Here is a 17,134-nt window from a genome sequence, read left to right on the forward strand (position 1 = left end):
CCACACTGACATTGCCGGTATTTGTTGAGGAACCCCCTTACCACCGGGTTGACCTCTGTATGTGGCACCGATCTTCTCAGACGGGTGGTACGGACAAAATCCCAAATGATGAAGGGCGGATCCGGTTGGTGACTGATGGGTATTTTCCTCATCCTGTTGAGAGCCCTCTGTGACGCATCTCTGTAGAGGTCAGGGATGGTTTGGCTTTTCTTTTCCGCTGGGCACACTTTTTGAGACCCTCTGGTACCTTTGTTGTTTATATGTCTCTTTGGGGAGAGTATCCAGAGTATGGTCTTTAAACTTCCCCTAGGTCCCCCCTACCATAGTCTTTGTTGACTCTTGTCCATCTCCTGCATGGCATGAAGTCGAATCCTCTCCCTGTCGCGAAGAGTCCGACTTTTAAATTTTTTACAATGATGGCACTGATCAGGAATGTGTGAAGATGGAAGACACACAATACAAACAGAATGTGGATCATTCAGAGCCATCTTCTTGTCACAGGAAGGACATTTCCGAAAAAGAGCAGGCATTCTGATAGGAAAATCTTGTGGGTTACCACAGAAAAATAAATCAGAAGCCTTATTTAATCATAAAATGTCAAATTATTTGAGAAAACTCTCTCAAAAAACCAATTTCAGTTGAAAACTGAAGAGCTCAAGCTCCAGGATCCTCACAGAAGGAGCCGGAAAAAAGAACTGACCCAACTGTCACCTGTGGTGCACCATGGGAGCAGGGGGTTGCCTTCAGGTCTTAAAGGCACGGTACCCCTACTCTAATGCCTTAAAGGCAAGGTGTCAGTTTTTTCTCTGTTTGCTTTATACTCTACTGCAGCCTACTGGCAAATGCCTGCAATTACAGGTTTTACTATGGCAATAAAGCATTGTTGTATACAAATGTTTTCTGCTCTCTTTCTTCCTTAGGGTTTGGAAGAGTACTACTGTATGTATGCTAATTGATGTAATTTTGCGGCACTTTTGCCAGTTAGAAAATGGTTTTTAGGCTGCAATTATATGTTTTCACATATTTATACATATATATTTATATGTATTTTCTATATGCTCCGGGATCCCGCACATGGGCGGGGATTATTCATAGATTATGACTATTGATGAGTATCCCCTGGATGAGAAGGGACATACCACGCCCCAGACCAGGGGTGAGAGACTGAGGGGTATTATCGCCTAAAGACTGGTAACCAATAGAAAAAGCTCTGCACCTGCACTGTTACCCATTCCAGAGTACTGTAGAGTAAAGCAGTGTGGTGGGTGCGGACCAAGTGAGGAGGGGGAACAGCCTTACCTAGAAGAATTCGGCTCACACCCGTACCCTAGGAATTTGATATGTTTTGTGTAGTGTTGAGTTTAGCAGTGTAATTAACCCACTCGATGCAGGTGACAAAGCCAGCTCGTCATGGGCGTTACCTGCGCTGCGCGCATGACGAGCTGGCTTTGTCACGTAACGCAGGATTTTTGAAATTCCAGCTCGCAGCGGGAAAACCCGCTAGCGTGCATGCGGTTAAGTACTTTCCTTTATGAAAGACAAGCACTGGGTTGGACAATCATATTATTGCGCTGTTGGGTGTTTGTTCAGGTCTGAGCCTTTTGTGCTTCCACACTAACCTCTGCAAAAAGCATGTGATTGTACACCACCACTATCCCTGAGAACTAAGTGCTGATGGATTTGTACTTGGCCAAGTTTGCAAAGCCATTGTAGGATGGACCCTCGGACATTACAGGCAAACAATCCGAGGACCCACAGCTGTGGCCTAGGAGTCCCTGCTTGCCCGAGGGCCCTACAAACAGGTTTTGACAGTAGCAATGATACTGATGTTGTTGGTAGTGGTGGTTCCGTTGTTGGTGGTGATGATCCTGGTGTAATTAGTGGTACTGGTGGTAATGGTGGTTGGGCTATTGGTTGCTGTATTAATGGTGGAATTTATGAAGGTATTGGTATTATGGTGGAATTGCTACTTGTATCGGTGGTGTTAGTGCTAGTGGAGATATTGGCTTTGGTCGTATTGGTGGTGGTACTTGCGCTTTTGTTAACTGTGGTATTGCATTGCTGGTAGTGGTACTGATCACAGCTTTGGCGATGTAGTGATGCAGGTGGTGCTATTGACTTTGAGGATTTTGATATTGGCAGTTGTGGTATTGGCAGCAATGGTGGTGATGGTGGTCGTATTATACATATTAAGTATTGTTCTTGGTATCAGAGGTATTAGTGGTATTGGTGGTGGTGATAAACTGGCATTAGTAGTTTTGATTAACTGCTCCCATTTTACCATATTTACATCTCATACATACATCTCCTAATTGTTTTGTGTTGATCACATCAGGACAGCCTGATCACAAGATTGTCATCCAAAGTGATAAACAAAAAAAAGCCATGTTAGTGTAAGTGTCACACTTGAGTCATGATAACTGCATTCACACAATGCTTTCTGTAGTATATTAATAAGTATATAGTGCAAGCAATAGTTCTTGCAGGTAACTGCACTGTCAACCTTGTCTAATAAAGGCGTGGTAGCAAAAAATAGGTAGAGAAAGAAACAACATCATGAGAGGCAGCATTAAGAACTAAATCAAATGTTCCTCCTTGGAGAGATTCCTGGCAGTCCGTCCTAGTAACTACCTTACTAGGCTGCACATAGATATATACAGGCCAAGTCAAGTCAAGAAATACTTTATTCGGTTCAATTTTCAAAAACCATAAAAGTACAAGACACACATAAAAAATGGTCCAAGAATCACAATACAGCATTTAAAAAGAGTATCATTCTACAGTTAAAAAGAAGACGTGCAACAATTAAAAATTTACAGGATAAAAAACTTGATTCAAGTTACAGTAGGCAATATTTGTGGTGGATGTTCTATGTCCAGTTAATCTTTTTGCCCAATCTCACTGCAATGGTTAAAAATTTAGCCACATTATAAATTTCCCAAATATCTGTTAACAGTTGAAGATACAATAACGCTGGTTTGACCTGCCTGAACCCTCTCCCCTTTAATAGGGGTATAATGAATTTTTTCCTGATATCTTTAAAGTGGGCACAGAAAAATAAGTAATGGGCAGATATATACAGGCAGTATTCAGCCTCTGCAACTGTTTCAATTGCAATAGTCATCAACACCCACTCACCGTCTTTGCTTGCACTAACCTGCACAGCATTGACTCTGATGAGGAAGTCAATAGTATCCATGAAGATACTGGGTCGTTCGGTCATTATAATGGAAGAATGAGATCCAAGATGCACACCGGGGTCCGGTTCCTGTGTAGTCTTAACATCTGCAATTGCTAAGGATAGATAAAGAAAAGGATGAGGAGAGCTTACATCAGATGCAAATGGCAGAGGTTGCACACCGAAACCATGCACGTCAAAGTGGATGACACTGTGGTATAGGAAAAAGTGGCCCACCTGAAACAATAGCTCTACAGCATTAGTATATGATTTAGATTTATGCACTGTGAACTAACATGCATGTCCTCAGGTAGGATCCTTAGGACTCTTGAGAGTTAACACTTCTATAGCCCCTCCAAGCCAACCAGGTCGGATTTCTAACTACTATGATGACATTTCAGAAAACACATCCTATTTATTGATAAAAAGATGGATGACATGTATCAGAACCATAAAGTGAAAACATAAGGATGCATATGAATCTGTAGAACATTGTTCTTATAGGTAACAGTAGACCTGAAGATGATTCTGCCTGCCTCGAGATGCCATCTCTGAATTGCACTTTCCATTAAAAGCTGATACTGGGCTTAGAAGGAGTTGATGCTGATACTGAACGCATGTTTGCCTTTCTCAGGGATCACTCTGCTATAAACAAGGTATGCAGTGCACTCTTTAGCAATAGAAATATCTAACTGCAAGTTATTCTACTTTCCATGCTCTCCTAGGATAGGGCATAGAAGTAGGTTTTAGGGTTTTGAAGTTGGCTCTGTCTGTGGCCTCACTGATGTTAATTGGGACCTAACAGGAGCTTGGCTTTGATGTTGAGGTTGCTTGTGTCCCTGAACAAAATTTTGGTCTTCTAAAGTTCAGCAGAGGTTTTAGTGCTGGTGAAAGACACCATGACAGGGATCAGTAGATGGTTGGGCCAGTCCACCGTAATGGGGTCACTGGCCAAGAGGTGGGGCGTGCTTGATTTGATTAGATCCTGAGTAGATTAAAGTCCAGGAGGAAGATAATATTGTCTGAGCTGATTAATTGAGATGTGAGTAATTCCATGCATTCTTCAACAGTGTTGGTTTAACCTGTAGGGTGGTAAATCAGATTCATCCTGAGGTTGGGGCGGTGTGTGAGGAAATTTCCAACAACATGTTCTGGGAGGATTGTTGTTAGACTAGAAAGTGCTCTTCGATTGGAGATGTAGGATTTAGAAAAATGTCAGGATGAGAAATACATTGGTGTAAAGGAAAATCAAACACTACAGTGAGTATATTTGATTTAGTATTCAAATATTTACTTTGGAACTTACATTTCCTTAAGCTTAAACTCATTGAATTGGCCCAATAGAGCTACCTCTGTCATTTAAAGAGGTAAAAATGTGCTAAAACCAAATGGTTCCCAGAAAAATACTTGGGTACTGACTGTGAGTCAGTCAAAGCAGAATATCTTAGGGAGAAAATGCTCTGCCTGCTTCCAAGAGAGCCGATGATTCCATACCTGAAATGACTGTTTCCACAAAACCTGGAGCCAGTAACTTCAGTTTTTAAAACACCAGACCCAATTTTAGCAGGTGCGACCTTGGACTCAGTAAACCCATTTGGCTGGTGGTAGTTGAAGGGCTGCAGTTAGAGGCACAGCATGCCCGACCCTTCTGAGCAGTCCAGCAGCCAGGGCGAAGCAGACAATGATCCTGACCCTGACCAAGGCCTCCGACCCCTGACGCTGACTAATAACAAAGCTCTGGGCCAAGGCAGAGGCTTAGGCCTGAGAGGAGCCCCAGGCATCAAGCAACACAAAAGGAGGTTGTCAAAGCTCCCCACCCTGTAGGAACTTCCCTGCCCCGTTTTAACCTACTACCCACAATGCGTCACATCGCCCCCACCTCCGATTTACAACCTGATCATGCAGGTAGTAAATGGGATGGTTAAACAGACCAGAATCAAGAGACTTATGCATAAAATGAGCCAGAAAAAACAGATCTGCATAATTATGTTCCATTCCAACATGTTTAACTTATGACTGGATGGTGCAGGAGTATAATGACCAACTGAACATGGTCAATCCAGCCCGGTACTTCTGGTTCCAATGCGCTACCTAATCAATGATTTTACAGTGCTCACTTAAGCAGTTTGATCAATCACCTTTTAACTTTAACTCTCTACGGAACAGTCTGCATACACGAGCCACCTCTAAAAAGCCATTGATTTTGTAAAACCTAAGAGGTGTAATGCTACCCTGGTGCTGTGCAGAGGCTTTAAATGGAGGCTCTCAAGCTCATTCCTCGAGCACTGGCTCGAAAAGGGATATTAATCACTGATGAAAGTCGAGTGTTTAACCAGTGCTATTCTTTAGAAAACATTCTGCAGCTAAACTGCAAACGTTTCTCACTACCAGTTCCAAATTATTATTCTCCTCCTTCTGGAGGTAAAGGGAGCCGCTGCTCGTCTTTGTCTGACCACAAGTGGATCCTGCTTGGGTTTGTATTTTGTAAGACGCCTTGGTGACGCCCTTGTTCAAGTTAGTTTTGGAAACAGGTTGAGTGCATGTTTTAAAAAACTGGAGCCTGAAAGCAGCCTGGTGTATTTGAGTCTTATGTTGAGTAGCCACGGGGATTCCAGGTAAGCCGCTCTGCTATATAAGGTGTCAGGGAAGTGACAGTAGTAAGAAAGTTTATTGTTCGATTAGTTAAAATCTCCACAATAGGAAAACACTCTGATAATAAAAAGTTATAAAAAAGAGGTTCTGTTACAAAAGTTAAAATGTTTGACGGAGCATAAGTACATAGAGCCAAGAGGGTACCGGATTTAATTTTTCATAATTTTCCTGATGACATGTGAATTCTGTAAAAGATGTGACATGAAGGGCAGAATGACTCCATTGCGAGAGAGGGGCCCTTCTGTTAGAACACAGAGAAGAAAAAGAGAGAGAAATGGACAAGGCGCAGTCCAGAAAAGTCTAACTGTCCGATCCACTCACTTTAGGGCTCTATCTGAAAAGGAGAATGGTCCCTGCGCGGAGAAGGGAAGAGACTCTGGTGTCTCTGCTAAAAAACACGGGTGATGGAGTAAATTGGGCAGCCATGTTAATCCAGAGTAAAAGATAGCGTCTGGCTGCATTAGTAAGTGGGAGGCGACCCAGTGCAAGAAGATGGAGATTTGGTTACTGGGACTCCCACTGCATTAACCTTTTTGCCGCTCTTGTGATGAACTTGGTGAAGTGGACATTGAGCCTCTGGTTCTCAGGGTTCATGGCTGCTACGATGGCTTGGTGGCAGGAGCAAAAACCAAGTTCGCCCCGTAGCAGCATCCTTCGATCGTTGAGTAGGGCAGGGCAAATGCACACCACATGCTCAATTGACTCCGTGGTGCACCCACACCACCTGCACATTGTATTGTCGTTTGAGCGGCGCCAATCTGGTAGATGTTGTAAAAATGGGCATTCACCCATCCTGAGGGCCAGAAAACTTTTTTTCCATGCTACTCCATAGGTGCACAATAGATGTAGCACCGCGGTCCCTGGCTTAAACCCCAATAAAACGTCCAGGCGTGTTTGCGTTTTGTCAGTTGTACCCTAACAGAGTTGGACTCTTTTTAATGTATGTTTTGCGGGCCTGCAGGGATGGGTTAATTCACAAATTTCAATTGCGTCCAGCATTCGCAGAGTGTTCTAAATAGCAGCGTTATTTTCAACCCTATTTACTGGTTGATATGTCTTGCCACAGTGTGGCCTCCAGGCTTCCTTCACATGAAATGCACAATTTGTTGCAAAGCGCTGGTCCCAACTCCTCAATGGTCAAGAAGACCGAGCTCAAGTCTTATCTGAGCTGGGTATGAAGATTCCAGTAGTCTCCATGCTCGCTTAAAGATTCTTATTGTTATCTTGTTCACTAGACAGGAGTCTTTCCCCAGCATTATCTCCTGGCCATACGATAAATAATTGGAAGTTTTGGCTTTCATGACAGTTAAAAGGGGGGACAGACTTGGGCCGGATAATTGCATCGCAAGCTTCGTAAGTGCTACCTCGATTGACAGAGCCTTTGCCCTGACAGCTTCCTTCTGTTTGCAGAAGGTGCCCCTTGAATCCATAAAGATCTCCAGATATTTGTAAGCGGCGGTACTTTCAATGCTTTTGCCATTAAAGAGCAACTCTCCACTTAGTGGCTTCCTTTACCCGAGTGTTATTGTCTTTGTCTTTGATAGGTTTAATTCCAGATTGTTGCCGACCCTAGAATGGCTGAGCAAGACAAGATCGTCTGCATATAGCAGGTTGCTTACGCTGGTACAGCAGAGTTTTGGAGGGTGGCAATTACCTTCATCAAGTAGCTGTTATAAGTCTGAGATCAAGAGGTTGAAAAGAAGGGATGCCAATATACAGTCTTGTTTTACCCCACAAAATGTTTGTATTTTCCTTGAAACGTGGGAATCTTCTCCCAATTTTATACGAATCCAGGTGCTAGAGTGAAGCTGGATTATGGCCTTTAGGAGGGCAGAAGAGATCCCCCATTCTTGCAGTTTAAGCCATAAAAGACTCCTGGTCACACAGTTGAAGGCCGCCTTGAGATCAACAAAATAGCAATGAAGTGGCATTACTGATGCCGATGCTTTCTCTGTCAGTACTGATAGTGCAAGCAGGTTTGTTGTGGTTCCTGATTTTGCCACAAAGCCAGTCTGGTTAAAGGGTAAGATGTGCCAGAGAAGTCCTTGCTGGAGGTGAATCAGAGATGGTGGAACAGTACCTTGGGACATCTGAGCTAGTGGGTGAGGGGTGGGGGGTGGCGATAATATCCAGGACAGTGTGCCCATTGCTGGCATGCAAAATCTTCTTGAATTGTAACATCTAGTCTCGCCTAGGCGGCATTCAGTCTCTCAGTGAAGTGTGATGCCTGCTAGACGGGTATGGCTAGGCATAGATGATTTGGTACCTGGTAAGGAGCTCTTTTGTGCAAATCCCTTCTTGGCATTGAGGGCATTCTTGGAGTCTTAGCTTATTATGTAATTGGATATGGAAACGTAGGTATAGGCTGTGCAAGAGATGAGGTCACTGAACGTAAAGCTTTGACACAAGGAGAACAAGATGACTGTTGTCGTGATGGTAGGATGAACACAACTGGAGCTTGTTGCTGTGTTCAGGAAAATGCTTGAGAGTATTTGCAATCTGAAGCCGACTGAAGAGGACTAGATACTCTTGGTGGAAAGGTGCAAACCTTGTTGTTGATAAAAGTCTCATAATCAAATGGTGCCTCTCAAAACATATTTATTTGCAATCAAAAAATATACACATTAAGGAGGTCCTCAATGGCAAACGTATTCTCCTCCTGGGCACTGAATAAATCTGATATCAAATCAGTCCTAAATGGCAAACAAGTTGTCGGTACACCACTCCTCATAGTTGAATTTGTAAAGCCGAACAGAATCATTGAATTTTAATGATGCATCTTTTGGGCTCTTCCACGGAGACATCCGGTAGTTAATACAGATAAGCTGTTTGATAAAGGGGCACCTTCCCCGGGCCTTTTTGAAGCCTGGGGGTTAGTTCACATGTTTGTTAGTATTTTCTAGCTTATTTTGCCTACAGTGCAGGTGGATTTTCATTTGGTTGTGTACATTTCTGGCAAAGTTCACAGTCATCACTAATGTGAGTCAAGGAGGCATGATGCAGAGTAGATGTGGGCTGTTTCAAAGGAACAAAGCTGAAGGAACCCTAACAAACTCTGTCAGGATATTTCGAGGTCGCTTGAAAAGATTTTCCTAAAAAATAAAAATAGGCAGAGCTAGTTCTCAGGGGACCAAAAAAGAACTGAATGCACAGAGCATGCTGGGATACTGCAGTGCAAATGTCAATTTCAATTTTGTTACCACAGTATACTCACACTGAAATGAGATAAAGACTGTTTACTGTCGCACATACAGCATGGTACAATGTATGTTATTAGGTAACAACTCTCCAAATAGTCAAGAGTCCTCTTCAATGTAAATTTACCCTGGTGAACAAATGTTACCCCTTGCATTCAGGTTTTGATTAAATACATTTAAATAACTAAACATATTAAAATTCCACAGCATAAACCATAAAGGCTAATTTCGACCTATTATTGAAGAAGGGAAAGGGCATCACACTCACTTGAGGCTTCGCCTCTGGTGAGTCATAGTCCTTTCCTGCACACAACAACTGGAATAAATAGCAGTTCGCACTCCGTGCATCTGCACATAGGACAATTAAATATATTTTTGGCAATAGCGAATGTATAGGTATTGTTAAGTCTGAGCTTCCATTAGTTTAAAGGCACTTTTTGCATTCCTTTATAACTGTAGGACTATTGACTAATCTGCAAGAAACTTTCAAATCAAAAGAGGCTTGTAGGGCACAGCCAGGACTTTCAACCTTACAGTCATGCATACAGGAAAGGCAAGGAGAAAGAACAGACATGTGGGGGATTCAAACGAGTGATATAGGAGAGGAAAAGGGCAACAAGAAGGGCTGTGTGGCTACCACAAGCTACTTGGAGCTTTCTACTCCCTTTAACTTGCTTTGTAGGTTTACATAAAAGATTATAACTGCTAAAACTGTGGAATACATTCAAGCCTCCTCAGAACTATGCACCACGAGCACACCTTCTTTACCAGTACATACCAGTCTCAGTGACGTCAGCGCGTGCAGCGTCTTCTTCTTTGGTGAGCACTTCAGCTGCTGCTTTTGCTGCAGCCCTGTCCTTTTCTATGTTTGCCAGCCGTAGTTTGCCAGCTTCCTGGAAGGCCATGTCCATCTGAATGTCATTGTCCTGGATTTCATAGAAGAGTCCTAAAGAGAACATAGGGGGCACAAGGAAGACAGGGAAATAGTCTTTGTTGGAGCTGTGGAGGTAAACAAGAGTCCACAAGATAGTCAAATCGGGTGAGAAATAGGGGGACTGGAGGGAGCTCCAGAGAGATGGAGATAAACAAGGCTTTAAGTGGCCCGGGTCTCACTGGTGCTGAGCACCCGCAATTTCTTAAAGGGGGCCTCGAAACGAGTTTCTATCGGGCTCTGTTTTGTGCCCTGGCACAGGCGGTCCGTTTTTTTCCGGACTGCAGTGACAGCAGGCACATCGATGTGCGCTGCTCACAATGCACACTAGTGGAGAAGCTGCACCATGACCTCATGCCAGGTGAGTGGTGTAGGGGAAGGGATATTCTTTAAAGAGAGTAATTTTCTCTCTGGATTTCCCTTCTCTTTTTGAAACTCATGAGCAGCAAAATTGTTGTGGTGTCACCAGGGCTGTAAGTGGAAGCCCTGTCAATATTATATACAAGCCATAGTTGCTGCTTATTTATCTTATGCAACAACTACCATCGACAAAGCCAATAGTCCTGACTAGTTGCAGGTATGATGTTACTTGTATCATATATCTGGATGCAGTGACAGAAACAGCTAAATACAAGTGAGGTGGCACACCATGCTAAGCACAGATTTTTAGCTTTACCTGTTTTAAGCCAAACCCTTCATTACATTGCCCACGCCCCTTTATGAGACCCCCCCCCCGCCCCCCCCCCCCCCGTTTTTTCATCCCACTTAAAGCCCTGGAGATAAGACTCGTAGCTGGTGTGGAAGGAAAGCAGGTGGACAGAGTTGGATGGGGATTAGAGAGGGAAGAGCCCTAACAAACCTTTCCCAGGCACACAATTTGCATTTGCACACCCATTTTGTTGGGGTGCAGACACCCGCGCAGCCCCCCGCAATACAGATCACACCAGCATTAAATGTGAATAGAATGATCTCAAAGGGGCATGTCCTCATTTGCCCCTGGGCCCCCACTCTGCCTGTTACTTACATTTGTATTGATTTTTTAATGCCTTAGTTTGAGAATGCATTTCAGGAAAAGGAATAGAAAGTAGGGCACCCAAAAGAAAAATACCAGCCATTTGTTGCTTAAAGAGCTTGCAAAGGCCTCGTCTTGACAATGATATGGGTATAAACAAAATAGTATGTATTAATTTGTAATGTGACTTTTCTGTCTTTGTTCCCTTTAATTATCAGTTATGGCTCACTCAGGTAGCCCTAGAACACAATTAAAAATGCTTTCTATTCATATTTGCTGTTCCAAGTAAGCACAGATAAGTGCTGAAAATTAGCTTTAGGTGACTGTTTATTTTTGTACAGCCTGGGACATCAATATAATGAGCTGGCCACCCTAATCACAAGACTTGAAGTTTGTTACAGGATGAGCACAATATTTATTTCCTCTACCCTTGATCCCTGAACAGGGCCGGACTGGGAATGCAAACCGGCTAAGGCAATTGAGTCGGATCGTCCATTGTGTATGTGTGTGTGTGTGTGTGTGTGTGGAGGAGGGGGGGGGGAATGGGAGGCTGCGCTTGAAAAACACAGCAGCAGATCTTCGTACAGGGTGCCGATATTGCAGCACTGCCGTAAAACAGTCCCTCTGTACTGAAACTGGCCCCCACCCTTCTGGCCCGCCGAGAAAATGCTGGGTGCCCGCCTTAGCCAGTCTGGCCCTGTCCATGAATCTATACTACTATTATAAAGAGAGAACACAACCCTTTGAGCCAGGTAAACTCGGGAACCACAACGCCAATCCACACACCCGATACATCCTGGAAATTCTCAGGGTGTGTAGATGGACATAGGCTACATAAAATTAAAATAAAACGTAAATTTAAAAAATTTACTTTAAAAACTAAGTAGTCCCCTGAAAGAAGCGCCGGCCGCGACGTCTGCGTCATGACATCGAGAGCGCGGGGAGGAGCAGCATTCAGGAGCAACAGAAAGAGCGGAGGACATGATCGCTGGGAGGAGCTGCGGACAGGCGGGGAGGAGGGGCGAGCGGCGGACAAGCGGTAATGACCAGCGAGAAGCGGAGGAGCAGTGGAGCGGTAAAATCAGCAGCGCGAGGAGGAGCGGCGAGTAAGGTAAGTGAACCATCCAAGAGCCGCGGGTGCGCAACCAGGGATGGGCGGAGGGACAGGCGGGGGGACGGGCGGGGGTCGCCCGGGGGGACGGTCGGGAGCCATGGGTGCACGCAAGCCTGAAATGCTGCCCCCAGCCCCCTTCTGCCCCGGGCAACGCTGCCGCAAGCCTGAAATGCTGCCCCCTTCTGCCCCAGGCAACGCTGGGGCGGGCTGCTAGTAATGCTATAATAGCAATAGTTTAACTTCTATCTAAAACCCTATGGCAGCCCTCAATAACCCGCAAAATACCTCACTTCCTGCATCCGAGCTACCTTAGCTTCCTACTTATACCTGAGGCCAATGACCTGGTCCTCACTATCCGGACCCGGCGCGAGGGGTAGGCATAGCATGCCACAGCACAGGCACTTGGAAGTAAGTGACATAGGCGGGATTGTGGTGGGCTAATGTGAGGACTTATGAAGGGGCACTATGTCCGCACACACGCATTTTCCCAGGTTCCCGCACCACTGTGGCTCCTTTCCAACCCCCCTCCGCCCCTCCCTACACCGCTCCAGTAGCTTCTAATACCCCAAATTCGATGCATGGTTATTGTAGTAGGGACTGGCTAATATGAGGAGCCACATTTGTGAGTGAGACGCTCTGACCTCGGATAGGAAATTACTTTGTTTCCAGTCCTGATAATCTGGGACATTGAGTCCACTTCACAGACCCACTTAGATTCAATCAGCCTTTCCACCACTCGGTGCAAACCTGACACACACAGAGCCATTTCCAACAGTCTTCTCCACATAGCGACTCGATCACCACTCCAATATGGCCGCCAGTCTGGTGACTCTATTCACATGACCCGGACAGCACCTCACTTCCTGCTCCGGAGCTGAATCAGCTTCGTACTTTAACCGTAAGCCGGCAACCAGGTCCTTACTATCCGGACCCGGCGCGAAGGATAGGCAGAGAACGCTTCAGTACAGGCTTTTGAAAGTAAGTGACACAGACGGGAGTTTGGTGGGCTAATGTGAGGACCTATGCAGGGACACTATGTCCACACATACGCACCTTCAGGGTCCCGCATTACTGTGGCGCCCCTCTAACCGGCATCTTCCCTTTCCTGCACCACTCCCGTAGCTTTCCATACCGGAGACCTGATACTGGGTTTCTGCTTAAGGGATTGGTGAGAACGATGAGGCTTCTTTGTTTTAATGACACTCTGACCGCGGTTAATCTTGCGGCGTGTGCCATCCTTTGTCTACACCAACAAGCGAGACCGCAACAATGGCCTCTCCAGTGCTATAGCACCTTATTTGACCGCTACCCTTGAGCAGCGCCATATGTGGGATATGTCACAACACCCATTGTATCCCCTTTGTTTAACTTAACCTGGTTCCCGGTTATCCATACTAGTTGAGGATCCCCATCCACGAGGAGCATGAAACTATATCCCTGGTGATCACGCGCTTCCCATGATAACCACTTCCACACACACTGGACCTACCTGGTCTCTCCAACGAGGCGGGATGGGTCACTCTATATCCTGCATACCCACCATGTATTATACGTTACTGATCTGCACTGGCTTCCCTCCCCAGCCCAAACTCTTTGGCTTCACGCCTGATGCTAGTTCCGCCGGGTACTGTTGACACCCATTGACCCTAACCACTAGGTGAGTAACAGCGACACCTATACCAAGGTTAGATAATACAGTCTAATTGATAATTGCTGCATTTTGGTTTTTAAATTGCTTTTATTTCACATACTAGTCACCTTTTCCACTAGTATGCCACTTCTCACAGTGTGTTCACCTCCACGCACAGTGTACCCATGGTCACTATATTTTCACTTGTTGTTACTTACCTGCTGTATTGTCCTTTTTGTCTCCCACAATTCTAGGTAGGAACAGTGTCAGACAGGTAGTACAACCTAAATGTTTTGTTTAAACTGATACTTACTAGATCATGTTTAGTAGATAGTGCTTCCCTTATAGGTCCTGAAGAATCGCAGTCAACGAACTATATGCGAGAAACATGTCGACCACACCTTTTGCACTTATAGCCCCGGTTTACCCTGGGAAACAATAGTTCCCATGAGTACCGGCTATCCCTGATTTTACTTGTGGCAGAGGACCACCAGAATAAAATTGTCTCCGGTATCTCGTGTCACATTTTACCCTCACCCAAACTTTCTACTCTTTCCTGGCCCCTTACCCGCACTTCACCATAAGGCAGTTGGATAAAAGATCTCCGATAAAGAGCCCCTCTTTGAGGTGAGCCCGTTGGGCATTGCACCGCCTGCCTGACGAGGATAATTACCTATGATGAAACATGACACTCGCAAGGGTGTGTGAGGCCATTATATCCAACACATTGGATACCCAGGGGTGGTTGTCCAATTGAACACCAACCCCTTCCCTAGTGACCTACACCTCTCCTTCTCTCCCCCTTTATTTTAGGAACAGCCCCGTCATCACTTTGTTGTCTGAGCACTCAATAACATGCTGAGTTACTTCAAGTGTCTGTGAATGCACAATGTATTCAAACAACTCACTCCTCATTCTCGCCCTTCACTTTCACACTCACCCTGTACTCACACTGATCACAATGCACTCACACTGATCACCATGCACTCACACCATTCATTCTGCACTCACAGCGATCACAATGCACTCACACTGATCACAATGCATTCAAACCATTTACTTTGCACTCACAGTGACCACACTACAATTATGACACTTGCCATGAACTCACACTATTCTCCCTCCAATACCCAGCGGTCACATGAGCATGCCGCTCACTCTACTCTCACAGTGATCACTCTGTAATTGCGCTGTTCACCCTGTACCTCACCCTGCAGTCACACAGGCACACTACTCACACTGCACTCCAGTAGCTGCTGCTAAGGGATGGGGTGGTGGGTCGGGGGATAGGGAGGGAGGAATCTAATATAAAACATTTTTAATAAGTCTTACCTTTAACTGCTGTCCGGCTATCACCTTTCCTCCGTTCTTTTCATATTCCTGTCCCGGCCGGCAGCTGGAAGCACCCAGGCACACAGGCTCCCCTGAGCCAATCACAAGGCTGAAATGCAGCATTGTGATTGGTCTAAGCGTCGTGGATTGGCGCTCTGACTGGAACAAGGAGCCTCTGCATGTTCCTCACCAGGCTGTGTACTGCAGAATGGTAGGAACATGCAAAGTGCGTATGAACTGTTTGGTCGGCCCAAGAGGGCTGGTCAAACAGCTCATGGGCACTTCGAAAGTGCACACCACTCCTCCTCTGCTGTGGTCAGCCCCACCTGCCCCACCACTGACTTCAATAGGGAAAATAAAAAGATAATAACAATACGTTATTATCATTTCATTTTTGGCTTTTGAGCAGTGCGGCAACGTTCATCCACCTTAGCGGAGGAGCCGCCACTACAGCACTCATGTGACACTTTACTAACCTGTCCCCCTCACTGTTCACTCTGCAATCTCACTCAAACAAGCCCATCACTAACCATACATTCATTTGTCCTACTCTGCACTTCCATCCACACCCAAATTCATATGGTCACCTCACTCACCCTGCAGTCCCTCCTCTCATCCTCCTCTCACACTGTTGGATCGTTCACCGTACACTCACATGGGCACTCCTGTCACCCACACAGTGCAGAGGGTAAATGTGCCTGCTGAACAAGTTACTTACCTTCGGTAACGCTTTTTCTGGTAGATACAATATCTGCCTGTGGATTCCTCACCTTGTGAATATACCCTTGCCTCAGCAACATTCGGATATTCTTTTTGTAGCTTTGCGCCGACGCGGACGTCACAGAGACACGGCTCCGCTCGCGAATCCGCTGACGTCACCGACGCCTATAATAGGCCCACGCCGGCGTGATTACATCAGTTCCGCCCTTTTTTCCGTGCCTTCGAGGCACACGGACGGACCGATGACAGTAGAAATGTACACAATATACACAGTATAGAAATCAAAGTAACACACACAGTGTGAAGAAAATGCAATAAAACATTTTACAATAAAACAATCCATTAAAGATACTCTGGCAAAGAAGAGTGGACAACGGAGAGGCGGGTGGGTCAGTGAGGAATGCACAGGCAGATATTGTATCTACCAGAAAAAGCGTTACCGAAGGTAAGTAACTTGTTCTTCTGATAGATACATCTGCCGCGTGGATTCCTCACCTTGTGAATAGAGTCCCACAGCAGACCCCACTCCCGGAGGAGGGTTTCCACTCTTCTAGACCAGGAAATCCTGAAGGACAGAGCGCGCAAAATGACCGTCCCTCCTCACTTCGGTATCCAAGCAGTAGTGCTTCGCGAAAGTGTGGAGGGAAGACCAAGTTGCGGCCCTACAAATATCCTCTACAGCAACACCTCTAACCAATGCAGAGGTCGAAGACTTAGCCCTAGTTGAATGAGCCCTTATGCCCTCTGGTGGTTCCTTACCGGCCAAAGAGTAGCAGATCTTAATGCAGAGGACGATCCATCTCGACAAAGTCCTCTTATGGACCGCTCTTCCCTTCTTGCAGCCAGCAAAGCCAATAAAGAGCTGGTCATCCATGTGACAGTCTCTAGTTCTGTCCAAATAAAAAGACACCGCCCTCTTGGGGTCAAGACGGTGTAATCTCTCCTCCTCCTTGGAAGGGTGAGGGGGAGGATAAAAGGTAGGAAGGGTAACGGATTGACCAAGGTGGAAAGGAGTCACCACCTTCGGCAGAAAAGCAGCCCTGGTCCTAAGAACCATTCAATCAGCATGAATGGACAGGAATGGGGGCTTGGAACTAAGAGCTTGAAGCTCACTAACCCTCCTTGCCGAGGTTATTGCAACAAGGAAAACAGTTTTGAAAGTCAGGAGCCTCATGGGACATTTATGAAGAGGCTCAAAAGGAGCACCCATTAAAAATGTCAGAACTAGATTCAAATCCCACTGAGGCACAATAAAAGGGATAGGAGGGAACTTATTAGTGAGGCCCTTCAAAAACCTCAAAACTATAGGAGATTTAAACAGAGAAGGCTGGTCAGGCAAACAGATAAACGCCGACAGCGCCGACAGAT

General features: G+C 45.5%; 1 protein-coding gene across 1 annotated transcript in view; it reads right to left on the reverse strand.

The window, feature by feature from the left end:
• The window catches only part of CFAP70 (cilia and flagella associated protein 70), a 1,103,282-nt gene that overhangs the window by 239,788 nt on the left and 846,360 nt on the right, over positions 1-17,134 (reverse strand). The window contains exons 20-21 of the mRNA XM_086941320.1: positions 9,806-9,973; positions 3,158-3,294 (exon numbers count right to left, since the gene is read on the reverse strand). Coding sequence (XP_086797446.1) covers positions 3,158-3,294; positions 9,806-9,973 — 305 coding nt within the window. The remainder of the gene's footprint in view (positions 1-3,157; positions 3,295-9,805; positions 9,974-17,134) is intronic.

This window comes from Lissotriton vulgaris, chromosome 10 (assembly GCF_964263255.1).
Source record: "Lissotriton vulgaris chromosome 10, aLisVul1.2, whole genome shotgun sequence".
Lineage (NCBI taxonomy): Eukaryota > Metazoa > Chordata > Amphibia > Caudata > Salamandridae > Lissotriton > Lissotriton vulgaris.